This window comes from Hemiscyllium ocellatum, chromosome 13 (assembly GCF_020745735.1).
Source record: "Hemiscyllium ocellatum isolate sHemOce1 chromosome 13, sHemOce1.pat.X.cur, whole genome shotgun sequence".
NCBI classification, from domain to species: domain Eukaryota; kingdom Metazoa; phylum Chordata; class Chondrichthyes; order Orectolobiformes; family Hemiscylliidae; genus Hemiscyllium; species Hemiscyllium ocellatum.
This window is the reverse complement of record NC_083413.1, coordinates 75,777,345-75,795,330: the sequence shown is the minus strand read 5'-3', so window position 1 is coordinate 75,795,330 and position 17,986 is coordinate 75,777,345. Positions and strand designations below refer to the sequence as shown.

General features: G+C 42.4%; 1 protein-coding gene across 1 annotated transcript in view; it reads right to left on the bottom strand.

Moving 5' to 3' along the window:
- The window catches only part of crocc2 (ciliary rootlet coiled-coil, rootletin family member 2), a 292,849-nt gene extending 275,298 nt beyond the window's left edge, over positions 1–17,551 (bottom strand). The window contains exons 1-3 of the mRNA XM_060833953.1: positions 17,501–17,551; positions 7,361–7,511; positions 4,778–4,923 (exon numbers count right to left, since the gene is read on the bottom strand). Coding sequence (XP_060689936.1) covers positions 4,778–4,923; positions 7,361–7,511; positions 17,501–17,551 — 348 coding nt within the window. The remainder of the gene's footprint in view (positions 1–4,777; positions 4,924–7,360; positions 7,512–17,500) is intronic.
- Positions 17,552–17,986: the final 435 nt, after the last annotated feature.

The following is a 17,986-nucleotide window of genomic DNA, read 5'->3' as shown; positions in this document are numbered from 1 at the left end:
ACATTGACCTTAAGAGAATCCTGAACTAGGACTCCCCAGTCCCTTTGTGCTTCAGATTTCTGAAGCTTTTCCCAGTTTAGAAAGTAGTCAATGCCTCTATCCTTCCCAACAAAGTGCACAACCTCACACTTTCCCACATTGTATTCCGTCTGCCAACACCTCATCTTTCTTTCAACTTCAAACTATTTTATTTATGTATTTTTCATGAGTTGCACTGGTAACATCCCTGACTCCGGGCCAGAGCTCCAGCTTCAAGTTCCAGCTCAATACATAATGGCTGTGGAAGATGTAGCCAGACAAGGTGATGATGTGTAATGGCATAAATCCAGCTTTTCCACGAATGGAGTCAGCTATTACGAAGGGGCATAGCTTTAAATTAAGGGGTGGTAGGTATAGGACAGATGTTAGGGGTAGATTCTTTACTCAGCGAGTCATGGGTTCATGGAATGCCCTGCCAGTAACAGTGGTGACTCTCCCTCTTTATGGGCATTTAAACGGGCATTGGATAGGCATATGGAGGATAGTGGGCTAGTGTAGGTTAGGTTGGCTTGGATCAGCACAACATTGAGAGCCAAAGGGCCTGTACTGCGCTGTATTTTTCTATGTTCTATATTCTATGTTCTAAATCCTTGTGATTGGGCAGGCAGTAAGAGTGGCAGAGTTTACTGATCAGCCAGAACCAATGCTAAAGGACTTCGATTCTAAGTTCATTCGAGGAGTTTATTCTTACCACTTGTTCTGAGGGGCTACCTCACTCCAAGGACACATCCCTGATCTAGCTTCTGTTTACCTGACTTTATATTTCCATTTGTGATTCAACAGCAATTTTCAGTGTAGGAAGCACTTTGGGATTGTATTAATGCTAAAATTGCTGTAGAAATGTAACAGTCTCATTACTATAATTCACAACATTTCGCTGTCTCAGTTGCCATGTTCAGTGTGATTAAATAAAAGACTAGAGAGTGAACCAATTTTTAGAAAGGTTAGCCTCATAGTTAGTACAGATGTTTTTGGGTTAAAGCATCAAGTTAAACCTAACACAGCTACATTTGGGATTAAGATTATCATACCACAGGCTGAAAGAATGCTGCCCCCTGCTGATGATTCAAGAACATCAAATTGAATTGCATTGCATTCAAAATACAGCAACCGATCTTAATTTAATGCCTTTAAAGTAATGGAATGACTTAGAGTGCTCATAGAAGAAATCCAAATCTACCACAAAAAGTGTAACACTTACTATAAGTCGGTATTGTAACCAGAATGACAGTCACGAGATAAACTACAGCAGTAACTTCAGCAGGTAACAGGACCAACTATCACCCACCTAGCACATACTACTGTTGTATAACATCCACAACTGCAGACATAGCACCCAATGCAACATGAAAAACAGCAACGATTACAGGCACTGTATCCATTCCTGATGAAAGGCTTATGCCCGAAATGTCGATTCTCCTGTTCCTCAGATACTGCCTGACCTGCTGTGCTTTTCCAGCAACACACTCTCGACTCTGAACTCCAGCATCTGCAGTCCTCACTTTCTCCTCTGTATCCATTAAACAGACGTGTAACCCAGTAAGTACAGAGCACAGTGCAATGGATATAGCACTCAATGCAACACAAATGAATCCACAACATCAAGACAGTACCAACTACTGCACGTATAGTACCCACTCTAACGGATACAGCACTCACTACAGGCAAGACAACAACTGATGTTCTTTAGGGGAGGAAAGTTTGCTATTCTCACCTAATGTGACCTGCATATGATCTGCAGCAATCTGTTTGACTCTTAAGTGTCGTCCGAAATATCCTAGCAAGTCACTCAGCTGCACCTAAGTGCAATAAAGTTTGATGAAAGGAATGAAATTGAATGGACCAGTATCAATCATAGCACCAAAAACACTTTTGTTAAATCCACAAAGTCTTCCTTATTAACATTTTGGGGCTTATACCAAAATCAGGAAAGCTGACCTACAATCTAGTTAAAAAATAAACAGCCTGGTACTGTCCATAAAATGTGATTCCATAGAAACATAGAAGATAGGAGCAGAAGTAAGTCATTCAGCCTCTCGAACCTGTTCTGCTATTAAACATGATCGTGGCTGATCTTTGAGCTCAATACCATTATCCTGTCCATGCCCTCACCCCACCCCACCCCACCCCCTTATCTTTTCATCCCTTTAGCCACAAGAGATATACCTACCTCTTTCTTGAAAACAATGTTTTGGCCTCAGCCATTTTCTGTGGTAGTGAATTCCATAGGCTCAGCATCTCTCAGTCCTAAAAGGTTTATTCTTTATTCTTAAATTATGATCACTAGTTCTGGACTACTCCTTCCTGCATCTAATCTGTCAAGTGCTGTTAGAATTTTATTGGTTTCTATAAGACTCTGTCACTAGTCACTTGTCACTACCGGCCATTCAGAAAATGATCCATCTATCTCTGCTGTTTCCTGTCTGCTCACTATTTCTGTCCATCTCTGCAACTGCAAGAGCTTTAATTTCAAACAGTAATCTCTTATGTGGGAATTTGTTAAAAGTCTTCTGAAAGTCCAAATAAATCATGCTTACTGGCCTGTACGATCAACACTACTAAATACTTCCTCAAGAATTCCAGTAGATTTGTTAAGCATGATTTCCCTTTTGTAAATCTATGCTGACTATGTCTCATTCTACCGGTTTTCTAACTGCTCTGCTTTCTGCCTCCCTGTTGTCTCTTTATCTCCATTTCTAAATTGTGAGGTTACATTAGCAACCCTCCAAGTGTAGGAACTGTTCTAGAGTCTCAAGAATCTGGACCACCAATGCATTTACTACTTCTAGGACCAATTCCTTAATTGCTCTGGGATGTAGACTATCAGGCCCTGGAGATTTATCAGCCTTCAGTCCAATTAATTTCTTCAACATCAATCTATCTTGGGATAGACATTAACAAAGGTGGTGTTAGACAGTCTATCTTCCAGACACCGCTGGGGATGTTCTGTCCCACCAAACACACAACCCACAAGACATGGCAGCACCGGGTCAGAAAAGGCTTGACCCAAGTGTCCTCAATGTAAGAGACAAGTATCCAACCATTTGGCGGTGACCAGTCTGCAGAAGGAGTTTAGGGCGATGGCTTTTCTCTGTTTAGAAATGTGCTTCAGTTACTTTTTCTTAAACTAAGTATTTGTTGTTAACTTATGCTTCTTATTGCCTTGATCAAGTTAAACACTGTGATGTCTAGAAACCTAATGTTTTCCTTCTGGGTTCTAGCTTAAGTTTAATGGAGTAGTCATAATTACCTAGGATATTGGTGAAATCTTCTTTTGCAAAAGTTCAAATTCCCCATGTGTCAACTCATATACTGAAGAAATTGTAACTGCATCACCTAACGAAGGATTTAGTGAGACTGAGAAAGATGTTCCTAAAATCAAAACGTAGCCCTGAAAGCCAAAATGTAGCTCTGAAGAATCTTCAAAAAACAAAATGCTGGTAAGTGGAGTTGAAATGCCCATCGGCCATGATTAAATGGCGGAGTGGACTCGATGGGCCGAATGGCCTTACTTCCACTCCTATGTCTTATGGTCTTATGGAAACTGTCCCTGGTGGAGGCTCCAAATTTCTTCCCGTCACATGGCTGATCTGGAATCTCTCCTTGTCTTACCACCAGTCTTTGGGACATTGGGAGGATTTATTGGTAGATAGTCAACTTGACTATGTTATGGAGCCATCTTCTTTGGATATCAATCATAGTTCAGCAATTTAAGGAAATTGGTAAAAGAAGCAATGGTGACAGGAAGAAAACCCTTGCTTTACAATGAATGGTGGTAATACACTGCCATTTTGAGGTAGGTTCAAAGAGAATTGGATAAGCAACTGAAGAGCAAAGATTTGGGGAGCCCCAGGGAAATTGCAGCAGAATGGGATTAGCTGATTTTGCCCTTGCAAATAGCAACACAGACACAACAGTTGGAAGGTCTCCTTCTGTGCTGGATTCATGTTTCCACTAGAGTGGGCAAAGCACTTACAAGAGCAGATATTGTACCCACTACAACAGAGAAAGCACCTACCACAAGATTATAGAGCATAAAACATAGAATAGTACAGCACAGGAATGGGCCCTTCAGCCCATGATATTGTGCTAAACTTGACGCCAAATTAAACTATTCTCTTCTGCCTGCCCTTGGTCTGTATCTTCCCATTCCTTGCATATTCATGTACCTATCTAAGAGTCTCTTAAACGCTCCCTATCGCATCTGCCTCCACTACCACCCCTGACAGCACATTCCAGACTCCTATCACTCCCTATGTAAAAAAACTTGCCTTCACATCTCCCTTGAACTTTCTCCTTCTCACCTTAAATGCATATCCCGAGCATTAGACATTTCAGTTCTGGGAGAAAGATTCAGACCGTCAATGCAATCTATGCATCTCATAATTTTATAGACTTCTATCAAGTTTGCCCTCAGCCTGCGCTGCTTCAGAGAAAGCAATCCAAGATTTTCTAGCCTCTCCTTAAAGCTCATGCCCACTAATCCAGGCAGTACCCTCTACAAAGCCTCCACACCCTTACTGTAATGTGGTGACCAGCCACCACATTGGATGCAGCATTTCAAATAATTAATAAGCCATCCAAACTGTTTGCAGCCAACCCAAGCAACTAGGACATCATATACTATAGCTCTCCATGGCTGTACACAGGCTCTAAATGAATCATTTAAACATATGATAGATGTAACATGTATAATTCAAATGCATGGGCTACATCTGAGGAATGTATTTATCCTTACCCGTTCACTGACAGCGCGGAATTTGATAGCGAGTTCATCACGTTCAGCATGACTCTGTGCCAACAGGTCTTCCATTCGGGACAGTTCCTCCTGCAGCATTGAATTCTCTTCCCGAAGACTGGTCATGGAACTCCTATCCTGTGGGCCTGCGTTCAGGCAAAAACAAAAACAAAGAACATGGATTTGTGCCTCTTACCAGACTCTAACTTGTGAACGCATATGATAGATTGAAGTCACTGATCTTGTATCAAATCCAACCTTGGCCAATTATGAATTGGAACTCAGTTTAAGCCAATTTAATTAAAGTCCTTTAGGGAAGTAAAAAGTGCTGTTCCTCCCCTGTATGGCCTGTGCTTTTTTACTTGTCTGTTGGATGTGAGCATTGGTCACAGGCCAGTAGTTAATGTCCTTGAGAAGATGGTAATGAACCATCTTCTTGAATCAGCCAGTCCATTTACTGTGGTCACAGCCCCAGGACTGTTAAGGATTATGGTCCAGTGCAAACACCCAGCATCTTAACTGAGCTCTGAAGGAACCAAATCAAACACACAATTCCATCAAATCACTGCAAAACTTAATTCCTGAATATCCCTCCCTCACACGACAGCAGACAGGAAGCAGGCATTAAGGGGGCTTTGCCTGCCCCCAGCAAACTTGCAGAAAAGATCACAGAGGATTTTACAGGCATCCCCTGCATGCTCACCAGTGCAGAGACTATTAAATCGGGTTATAATCCAGAGATGCGGCTGATAAAGGAGAGGAGAGTCAACCATTACAATCTCATCTAATAACTTGGAGAAAATGAGGACTGCAGATGCTAGAGATCAGAGTCAAGAGTATGGTGCTGGAAAAGCACAGCAGGTCAGGCAGCATCTGAGGAGCAGGAGAATTGAAGTTTCGGGCATAAGGCCTTAATCAGGCAGATTCTCCTGCTCCTCGGATGCTGCCTGACCTGCTGTGCTTTTCCAGCACCACACTCTCATCTAATAGCTTACAGCGTTACAAAATGCAAGCATAAGCCCCTCTGGGCATATGGAGGTTTTCCTACACTAGGAATCAAGCAAAATAATTGTTACACAGCTGTACCAGCACACGGTAACACACCATTTGCACCACTTCTGCAAAATTTGAGAAGCATTTGCCATTTAAAATCCTTGTCAAAGTGTCACAGAAACAGAAATAACTTGAAGCAGACACATCACTGAGCAAGGACTGCAGGTGCTGGAGATCAGAGTTGAAAAATGCGATTCCTGACGAAAAGCTCATGCTTGAAACATCAACTCTCCTGTACCTCGGATGTTGCCTCAGTATCACTGAGCAAATCAACACATTGCTGCGGGTATCAAACCTCATAAAACCATGAAAACAAATGATGAAGTGAGACAATGCATTGACCTTTAAGGTGGTCAACAAAACTATCATAAAACCCCACAGTGTGGAAGCAGGCCATTCAGCCCATCGATTCCACGTCATCCCTTCAATGAGCATCCCACCCAGACCCCAATAACCCTGAATTTCTCTTGGCCAATCCACCTAACCTGCACACTAATGGACTGTGGAAGCAAACCAGAGCACCAGAAGAAACCCACACAGACAATGAGAGAACATGCAAACTCCACACAGAAAGTCACAGAGCACTGAATTGAATCCAAGCTCCTGTTGCTTTGGGACAGCAGTGCTAACCACTGAGCAACCATGCCGAAAGACATCATCCCAGATAAGTATCACTTTCTACAATCCAATAACTATCAGTGCCAACTCATGACTCCACAATGCTCTAACTGCTCAATATTCAACAGGGCCATCTGTTGAAAGTCTTAATAGTGCAAAATCAATATCTGACAGATTTCCTTGAAGATGTGTTTCAGTACCACACAATTCCCTGTGGACTAAGTTCAGCACCCAGGGCATTCCTGAAGATCTTACCAAAGAATCAAACCATAACCACAAACTTGTTTTACCTTTACTTGGACCAAAGCAGATTAAACGGTTGCTGAACACCGACACTGATCGATTGACAAAATGGGACATGAGATACTTGATCATGAGCAGACCAGGTTATTTCAAGAACAGCGATTATGTGGATGCATTTGCTTTGCCAATGAACAACTCTGATGTTGATTTATGTAGAGAATTGATCATAGAGAATTACTAACTCAAATTCATAAACTTCAACATAACCACCAGAAATGTTCAGAGCTCAACAATTATTTCTGTACTTCAAACAAATTAAGAAACAAAAATGACGAGATGTACACATTTGTTGTTCAGAATGGCTTTGTTTAAAATAACCTGTTCAGTTTTACAAGACAAAAAAAACTCAGCGTTCAATTGTTTTGTGTTTTGAACATGTGAGTCTGTTAACTATTGATATCACTGTGCTCGATTAATTAATTAAGGAGAAAGGTAAATAAAATGCAGAAAAAAATGAAATTCAGAACTGAAGCATGAGGTAGATGTTTCAACGCACTGATTAAAACCTGTTCTACACACAGAGTCATCTCTGCTTTGCTACAAAATGTAAAATATATACCAATCCTTTCACTCAATTAAACTGTTTTTCAGGACGGACAATTCACTAACCTTCCATTCTTTCCTCAGTAAGATTCTTGGTAACTATCTCTCGGATTCGAGCAGGGACCGTCGTTAGTGTTGTGCCCTCGCCCTCTCCACGAACTGTCAGACTTTTGTCCTCTCCGCTCAGCTCTGGGTTCAGTACAGTGTCTTCTAGTTTCTGAAACATCGGGAAGAACAATGACCTGAGACAGAGCCACTTACTCAGGTCCATAACTTCAGAATGTGCCACCACAGTGGTTTCTCCAGGCACCAAAATTAACTACATCTGGACAACTTAATCCTGATTTAACAGCATTTGACCCTACTTTGTAAAAGTTTTGTGCTGTTTGCCAAAAGATCTCTCGTCAGTAAGATAACAGAAGGCAAGAGAAAATGGGATAACATTGGAATCGTAGACAGAAAAAATATCATGTGTGAATGCACATGCATATTGCTGAGAAACAAAACTGTTGGATTCTAGAAAGTCTACCATTAGACAGATATTTAAAGTTATTATAGAGCCAGGAATTGGACATAGATGTGAGTTAAAAACCAATAAACTGGGCAGGTGTCTTGTCAAAAATACTTCCATCTAATTTGGGGCATTTACATGGACAAATGATTAGAATCATAGAATCCCTGCAGTATGGAAGTCAGCCATTCAGCCCATCAAGTCCACACCGACCCTTCGAGGAGCATCACACCCAGACCCCACCCTCACTCCCCTCTACTTGTAACCCTGCATTTCCCATGGCTAATCCACCTAGCCTGCACATCTCTGGACGCTTTATGCATGGCCAATCCACCTAAACTGAACTGTGGGAGGCAACTCACACAGACACTGTGAGGATGTGAGAAGTCCACAGTCTCTGAGGCTAGAATGAAACCCAGGTTCCTGGTGTTGTGAGACAGCAGTACTAACCACTGAGGTACTGTGCCACCCAGAGTAATGGGACATACAGAAAAGAATGCCATCATGGTGTGAGTACAAGTATCCGGATCCCAATACCCTGATATCTGGATTTTGTTTATGGCAGTGAAAGAAACATCACTTTAGGTGGATTACAAAGCTCTCTGGGTGGAAGTACAAGTTTGGATAAAATGCTGCTGTTTGTGAGGGTCCTGGGATGGGGTGTTGGCAATGAGGGTTGGATATCAAACCCACCAACCAACTCCTTCCAAATCTTCCTGATGTTCGTCCTACTGAGTGAATACCAGATGGTGGGATAAGGCCCTTAACTGAGCATCCACTGCCCACTGAATGGCTTCAATTGGTGGCAGGGAGTTGAGGGCCATTCACAAGGTGCTCCACAATGGGGCTAATCAGGGTAAGGGCAGAGAGGTGACAGACCTCCTACCTGACACATTAAGTGCCCCCCGCCCCCACCCCAACATGTGACAAAGCTCACTTCAAGGGCATTTCATCATACACAATGATTACACAGCAAACCAGGGACCCTTTAAGACCCATCCTGAGAAAGTCACACAATACAGAAAGCTCTTCCCTACAAAGCATTGAATTTAAGCCAGGCTGTTGATAGACAAGGGAATCAGGCAGCATTCCCTGTAATTTTCTTAGCAGCTGCTTGGCATCTGAGACATGAAGTCCATGCCACGATCACTGTGCCAACATTGATGACAATGGAATATTAGACTGGCCATGCACACAAAGCAGGCTGTGCATCTTCAAGGGAACATGGTTGGGGACAGACAACAAAGTGGATTTGACACCATGAGCAGATGAGCCAGGACCTTACTGAATAAGGGAGCAGGTTCTGACAACTGAAAGGTCTCCTCCTGCTGTCAATTCCAGGTAACCCTGACAGTCAATTCCCCCAGACATGTCCGAGGACTTGGCTGCAGTGCCAGGAAAGCTGAACTGGATTGACATCAGCATTCAAGGCCAGTGAATGCATTTTCAAAAGAAATCTTCTGCCGATCTCAACACCAAACCTTTATGCTGCTCAATGCATAACCACACACACACACACACACACACTTCCAATTGTTTCAAAATGTGTTGCAGCTTTAAGTAGGGATCTGACACCCCAACACCCATCTGCCCGAACTGTGCTTCAGAGCCATCAATGTTCTTCAACGCTTTTCATTCCACCTCTATCTGAGACTCACTGAGCTGTTATCTGAAGGTTTGTTATCACATTCTGGAGGATATCATGGCCTGTTTTACTCGTTCTCAGACTCTCAGAACCTGCATTTCTCTGGCAGTGACAGCCCCAGACTAAAACAAGGTCAAGACCAATAGGCTATCCCCTTCTTCACGCACACCATTCCCTTTGATGTGTGACAGAGAACTCAGAATCGTTAAGTAGGTGCCCATTTTCAGCAGTGGAGACAGAAATAATTTGAGTAAAAAATGAGGTCTGCAGATGCTGGAGATCACAGCTGAAAATGTGTTGCTGGTCAAAGCACAGCAGGCCAGGCAGCATCTCAGGAATAGGGAATTCGACGTTTCGAGCATAAGCCCTTCATCACATTCCTGATGAAGGGCTTATGCTCGAAACGTCGAATTCCCTATTCCTGAGATGCTGCCTGGCCTGCTGTGCTTTGACCAGCAACACATTTTCAACAGAAATAGTTTGGGCAATGTTTGATTAAAGATGAGATTAATGAATACCAAGAACAAGAAAAACTGACCAGTCACAGCAATGTGGATTTCAGAAAGGAAGCTTGCTCTTAAACAAACTGATAGTTCTCCAGTGAGGTACCAGTAACATGGATGGAGAAAATGTCATAGATATCTTTCACAAGACATCACACAAGGAGGCTGTCAGAGAGGATCAATACGAAGGGAATTAGGGGGAGGACAGTAAATTGGACTAATAAACATTTGAAACGGAGGAATGGAAAATGACGATTAAACCAGTTTCTCAAATTGGTAATAAATAGTATTTGTGTTCCATTCTGTACTGCTGTCATTTCTATTTACCAGCTACTTTAATAATTGTGCTGGACCTTAGTGGTCACATTCATCCAGAATAATAGCAGATGGATGAAATTAGAACTACGGGGTACAGCCTCAAAATAAGGGGGAGCAGATTTAGGACTCAGTTGAGGAGGAACTTCTTTGTGAATCTGTGGAATTCCCCTGCCCCCCAGTGAGGTTATCTCTTTGAATGTTTTTAAAGCAAAGAAAAATAGATTTAAAACAAAAAGGGAATTAAGGGTTATGGTGAGCGGGCGGGTAAGTGGAGCTGAGTCCACAAAAACGCCAGTCATGATCTTATTAAATGGTGGAGCAGGTTTGAGGGGCCAAATGGCGTACCTCTGTTCCTATTTCTTATGTTCTTATGTTCAAATAACTCAGAGATACAGGGATACTGGAAGGATAAAAGAATAGGCTTAAAAATGGCAAAAGGACCAGTCGTCCAGATCATTCAACAATATTGTACTTTGTACATGAAAATGGTGGGAAGATACAACATTCCTCTATGACAGGTCAAGCATTACCACCGCGTCTAAGGAGCCATTAAAAGGTGTTTATGGAGCTCCAAATTCAAGATTGCAGATTTACAAGGCTCGTGCATTCACCCACTGATGTGGAACAGTGACATAAGTTAGTTGCTTCAGCTTTGCTTGCTATGAATAGCAGCATCTGCTGCCTGTCAGTCTGGTGGCCCACAGACGTACAAGCCAGAGGGTCTAAGTTCAAATCCCACCTGCCCTAGGGGTGTGTCATGATATGCCTGAATAATAACTACAAGTTGAAATGACATGAAATCTTCAAAGGGCTGCAGTTTGGCCTTCTGGATGCGAGAGAGTAGATAAGCTACAGATTTATGAAGTCCAAATATTTTTTAAATTCATTCATGGGATGTGGGCATTGCTGGCTAGACCAACAATTATTGCCCATCACTAAGAATCATACCACTGGGTGGATCTGGAGTCACATATAGGCTAGACTAGGTAAGGACAGCATTTCCTTCCCTCAAAAACATGAATACAAATTATTAAGAAAGAGTTGAAGGAATAAATCTGTTTTTCCATCAGCGCAAATGAGATTCTGAGGTTATGTAAGTGGGGCATTTAGCATCATGGAGAATAACACATTTGCATTGGAGAGAGTAACACTCCTGTCATACAGAAAAAATAAATGCTCCACTCTTGCCACAGAAGATGTAGGAGCTGTAAGGTTTTGCTGTAAGTTTAGCAATTGTGAGATAGGATACAAAACAAAATGCAGGAGAGGTAATATAGCATAGAGAACATAAGTAAATAATAAATACTTATGTTTTTTCTCTCCTTGTTTTCGATGAACAGATACATCAATCAGATGTGGTCCATGTTGCAAAGCCTTGGTGCACAAATCAAAGTGTCACTGCTCTATCTCAGCTCGTACCTTCTATCTTTGTAAATTGTGATGCTTTTGCATTGTGTTTCGATTTATGAAATAAGCCAAGAATTCCATGAAACAACTTCACAGTATCTCACCAACAAATAGATTCTGCTGCTGCATGCAGTGAAATCAGGTCTGGGAGCCTCCTAACAGTAAGAGTGATGAAGCAGTATGAAGGGCTGATCCCTCAGTTATCAAAGCCAATCAGTAAACCGGCAAAGGGACAGTCACTGAAATACTTTAGTTTTATTTCTAAAAAATGCATTGCAGTCTATGTTTAAACTAAAATGAGCAGGAGGAATGAGCAAAGCTACAACTGCCTTTCTGATTAAGGAAGCATACGAAACCTTTCCAGTTTCTGACCATGACCTGATTACTTGTTTTGATTTATTATTATCACATGTACTTCAATACAGTGTAAAGCTTTGTTTTGTGTGCAGTACAGGAAGATTACCATGATCATACAAAGTGCATTAGCGTAATAGAACAGAGTGAGGAATACAATGTTATGGCTACAGAGAGGGTGCTCAAAGAGTGAGGTCAACATTAAGTTTTAAATTTGAGAGGTCCATTCATAAGTTTAATAGCAGGGGAAGAAGCTGTTCATGAGTTTGGTGGTCTGTGGATTTAAGCTTTTGTATCTTCTGTCTTACAAAAAACGTTGGAAGAGATTGTAACTGGGGTGGGAGGGGTCTTTAATGATGCTGGCTGTCTTCCTTGCGCAGTGGGAAGTGTAGATGGAGTCAATGGATGGAAGGTTGGCTTGTGTGATGGAGTGAGCTGAGTTCACCACTCTCTGTAGTTTCTTATGGACCTGGACAGAGCACTTGCCATGCCAAGCCATGATGCATCCAGATAGAATGCTTTCTATAGTGCATCTATAAAAATTGGTAAGAGCCTTTCCAGACATGTCAAATTTCCTTAGCCTCCTGAGGAAGTAGAGGAATGTAAGTGACTCCCTCTCAGCCATTCTGTGGTCTCTGCATACCACTCATGTGACAAACACAAGCTGCCTCTATCACCCTGGGACAGCTGAGGCAATCCAGGGTCACAGAATCATCAAAATCATAAAAGGTTTTCTTGACCAACACACCATGTTTTGCACCTTTCCTGCGCCACATCCAAAACAGCAAGGGGGCGCCAGTGGACAGAGCTTGCAATTGACTATTACTAGCCTTTGCTTTCCTCATCAAACCCCTCACATCAAAACAGTCACTAAACACCACCTTCCCCCAGGAAATCCATGTTGAATTTCCAATAATATCCAATGAAAGAACCTAAGGCTGATCTAGCCATATTTAATGTAAGTTTGAAGGAATTTTAATACAGTTGCATCGAGCTTTAGTGAGATCTCATCTGGATTAATATGTACAGTTTGATCTACTCACCTTTGTGTGAGGAAACTATTTGTGTTCATTTTGAGGCAGCAAGATGGTCTGCTAACTGAACCAAACTCTCATCTTACTTAAGCAGAAAGACCTTAGACAGCCATCTTTCCCCACAGCAGATGCCCCAAGCTTTAGTGCAACCTTCAACACATTGTCCTGAACCTTTGAATATGCCAGTCTGCAATATCCGGAAGAGGTCAGCTCTTCACATCAGAAGACAAAAAGCTTTCGGTCAGACCAAAGAGTGTCTTTCACTGAGTCGATAGTCCTTCAAAAGCAGTCAATGCACATCCTAGAGAACTGTCCATAGAGCACAAAGTGCCTAGGCCATTTCCTGTAGTTTGGAAGACTGTAAGATGTTCCAATTGAAATGCCACTAAGAAGTGACTAAAAATTGAAGCTCTCCTCTTACTCTGAGAAAGACTAGGACAAGAAACAGCCTTGAGAAATAAGACACCATTTTATACAGAATGAGAATACAGTGCTGATTGGTTGGTATGGAGATGTAGTAAGAACAGTTACCTGTCAATCTTCATTCTCTGTTTAGGCGATAGATTCTGATTGGTCAGGACTTTGCCATGGGCAATTAGTAGAACTTGCTTGTCTTCATGACATAATTATTTTGGAAAGGGTGCAATTTATGTGACGATTCCTTTTGTTTACATTATATACATAGCTTCTAGCAAGTGTAAATGCATCACCAGGCTGATGATCATAAATCACTTTCTGATGTAAGTCTTAGCACAGTCCGGATTATTTAATAAATTATAACCATTAACCGAATCACATATAATGGTGGATATACTTTTCTGAGGCTTGGTGAGAACAAGCAGCCTGCTATGAGCTGGGAATATGCAACAGGAAGTTGTTTAATATAGTCCAAAAATAATTAGGATGTACAGCCTCAATGCCGAGCATCACACTGGTTCTGAAACTCATATGTCACATTGCTCATTTATGTAGCAGGTAGAACTTCTTTTTGCCTTGACAACCACATCCTGTTAGGGAGAAAATCACCAGCATTAAACCCAGGAGAAACGTGAGGCAGCTAGCTTCACCTGTTCGCATTTCTGTGATACCTTCCCAATCCAGGCTAATCAGAGGTGACCTGGACAACACTCAGGGCAAAACATGGTGGACATGTACCCTATCATGAGGTTTGTGATATACAATGAGTGATGGTCTAATCAGGGCATCCATTATCATGCAGGATAGCTTTGACATAGCCTATCTCAGTGCCAAGCTTACCTGATGAGCAGATGGCTAGGGTGCTTGCTGTACCACCAAGCATTTACTAATTGAAATGTAAAACATTCTCAAGAGACCTGACAGGGTAGATGCTGAGAAAATGTTTCCCTTAGCTGGAGAATCTAGAACACTGAGGCACAGTCTTGAATAAGGGGTCAGCTGTTTAGAGTTGAAAGAAGTAATCTTGTCACAGAAAGGGTTTGAGTCTTTAGAATTCTCCATCCCTGACAGCAGTGACTGCTCACTTGTTGAGTACATTCAAAGAACAAAGAAAGTTTTCAGCCCAGGAACAGGCCCTTCAGCTCTCCAAGCCTGAGCCAATCCAAATCTACTGTCTAAACCTGCCACCCAATTCCTAAGCATCTGTATCCCTCTGCTCCTCACCTACTCATGCATCTGTCCAGACGCATCTTAAACAAATCTACCGTGCCTGCCTCTACTACCTCTGCTGGCAACACGTTCCAGACACCCACCACCCTCTGTGTGAAGTACTTGCCGCGTGTATCCCCCTTAAACTTTCCACCTCTCACCTTGAAAGCATGACCTCTCATTATTGAATCCTTCACCCTGGGAAAAAGCTTGTCTCTATCCACCCTGTCTATACCCTTCATGATTTTGTAAACCTCAATCAGGTCCCCCCATCAATCTCCTTTTCTCTAATGACTATAAACCTAAACTAATCAACCTCTCTTCATAGCTAGCACCTTCCATATCAGGCAACATCCTCGTAAACCTTCTTTGCACCCTCTCCAAAGTGTCCACATCCTTTTGGTAATGTGGCGACCAGAACTGAACGAACAATTTTAACATAACTTGCCAGCTCTTAAACTCAATACCCCGTCCAATGAAGGCAAGCATACTATATGCCTTCTTGACCACTCCATCCACCTGTGCAGCAACCTTAAAGGTACAATGGACCTGCAATCCCAGATCTCTCTGCCCATCAATTTTTCCCAAGGCTCTTCCGTTCATTGTATATTTCGCTCTAGGCAAAGATCTCAACACAAAGGTTATGAGCTCTTTAGTTACTTGAGAAATTATGGGAGATGGGGATAGTAGCAGAAGGTGAGGTTGTGATGAACAAAAAGCCATGATCTTGTTGAATGGCAGAGCAGGCTTTTATCCTTCCTCTACTTTGGTTGTCTGTTCATCTGAGTTCGGTGATTTGTTTGGTGCCCAAACCTCCCTGCCTAAGATTGGTATTTGGCTCAACTTGGCTACACTTATGAGGACTCTTGTGTCTGACATGTGACTTCTCAGGAGTGAAGGCTTCAGATCTGCACCCACTGTTGTAAGTCTGTTTAAAGACTCTGTCTCTCCCAGGATCTGGCTCTCCCTTCGGGGGGAAGTCAATGGGAGATCTGTCTCAGGAGGTTCTCTCCTGGGTCTAAGACTAGGGGTTTCACTTCCTCCGTCACTTTGTCCCTAACACTTCTGATTCCAAAGTGGGTGTAGGACATCACCACATCGATCGTATCCATATAATCGGAAGAAGGGAAATGGAGTGAACAGGAGAAACACAATTAAGCCAAAAGGACCACAGCTGTTAAATCAAATACATAAGACATGAATTCACCCTTGGAAATGATAGCACTTAGCAGCAGATACATTTTCACTCACACACATGGAATGGTGTAATGCATTTTAATTCACACATCTAGCACAATGTAACCCACATATGACATACTGTAACCACAAGCCTGCCATATTGTAACCCATACAGGTAGCACATTTTAACCTACACATTTGACACATTGTGATACAGTAGCCTGGCACATTGCAACAATACACCTGGCATATTATGACTCACAAAAGTTTCATATTACAACCACACATCTGGCATGTTGTAACCTGCACATCTAGCATATTTTAATCCACATACTTGAGACTTTGTAACACACTGAGCTGACATTTGTTATTCACAGACATCATGTATTGTAACCACACCCCTGGTTCAATGTAACCTGTACATTTGGTACACACACACACACACACACACACCACATTGTTTTATGCAGACCGGGCACATTGTAACTCACACACTGAATGCTGATGTAAAGAGTCTGGTTTGAGCATAGATTTTGCTCGGCCAGGGTTAAAACTTGGCCCAAATGTAAGTAATTCTAGTATCGTGAATCCCTCAGTTCCCAATTCAAGTAGTGAATCCCAGGATCTCATCTGCTGTTGTGAGCTGGACAAGGGCTTATTCTGTAGCTTGGGGCTACTTGGTGACTGTGAGAGCAGCATTGGAAACCAGCACCCTTTTAAATCCATGCCCCTCCTCATTGGCATATATTGCAATGGCAAATCTCATATAAGTTTATTCCACAGATCAGACTACAACTTGCAGTTGCAAATAACAATGCTTCATCAGATTTGCACATGGCAGTTGCTCATATAGCTTCATTCTGGACCTTGTATTACAAGCATATCTAGCTTTGAAAGACACAAAGCTCCTCTAACAATAACACACACAGACACACCTTTCCCAAAATTGTCTCTGAACCCACCAGTCCTACTGCTCATACTGTTCCATGTTACATCTAACCACAGTCAGAAATGCACAGGACCCAAGGAATGAGCAGGATATTGAGAAGGGAATATTACAAGCCTGTCTCTCAAATTCTGAGTTCATTGAAACCTCACATAAGATCACTAAGCTTTCCTTTGAATACTATTTCTGGTAGTAGATTTACAAGAATTGCCATATCTGCGTCGATCAGTGCCCTCAGCTCATTTATTTCACACACCTGACCCCATCCGTTAAAATATACATAATTGGACACTGTAGAATGACTGTTGACTATATTCTTATGTTCTCTCAATCCTCTGCTGACCACATTCACTTACTACTTCCGTCTATCACTTCCAGCTTTGCTTCATTTCCTTCTGAATTCTGAAAATGGCCCATTGTACATGCATTGTAGTGCAGCATAATCTCCTCCAGTAGATCTGCTGGTCAGAACTGCTCCTTGTCAAGGACATAGCAAGCTTGCTGAATTTCTTGGGAAAGGCACTACCTTTCCAGATGGCACATAGGAGGTGGCCTGACAGATTGCCTCCCACTCTGCAACCTGTCTACCCTGCCTCCTCCCAGGCTGGAGGGAATAGCCCATCCCTGTCTGCAAAAAGTCAATCTGTTTTGTATAAGAGATAGGAGAAGTAGTTCCGTCTAACCTGGATAACAGTCTCCAGCTTCTCCTCAGGCCGCTCACTCGGTATACTCATGGGGATCCCGGCATCCACTCCAGCACATCAATGAATGTAGAGAGCAGGATATGTCGGTTGTTCCTTGGAGCTGCTGGTTAAGGATGGGGGATTTACGGAAGGTTCTTGTTGCTTTGTTGGCGGTGGGGGTAGTGCTGCTGGGGAGGGATTTTTGGGGTGTTACCCTGCAGTGGGGATATGATCTCTGGAGTATTTGGATAGTATTTAAAATCTCGGCGAGCAGAACCACAACAATATTTGGATAGTATTGCAACTGGGATGATTGCAGAAGGGGGGATTGCTGCTGGGAATATTGGAGAAGGGGTATTGCTGCTGGAAATGTTGGGGAAGGAAGTATTGCTACTGGGAAGGTTGGAGAAGGGGTATTGCTACTGGGAATGTTGGGGAAGAAAGTATTGCTGCTGGGAATGTTAGGGAAGGAAGTATTGCTGCTGG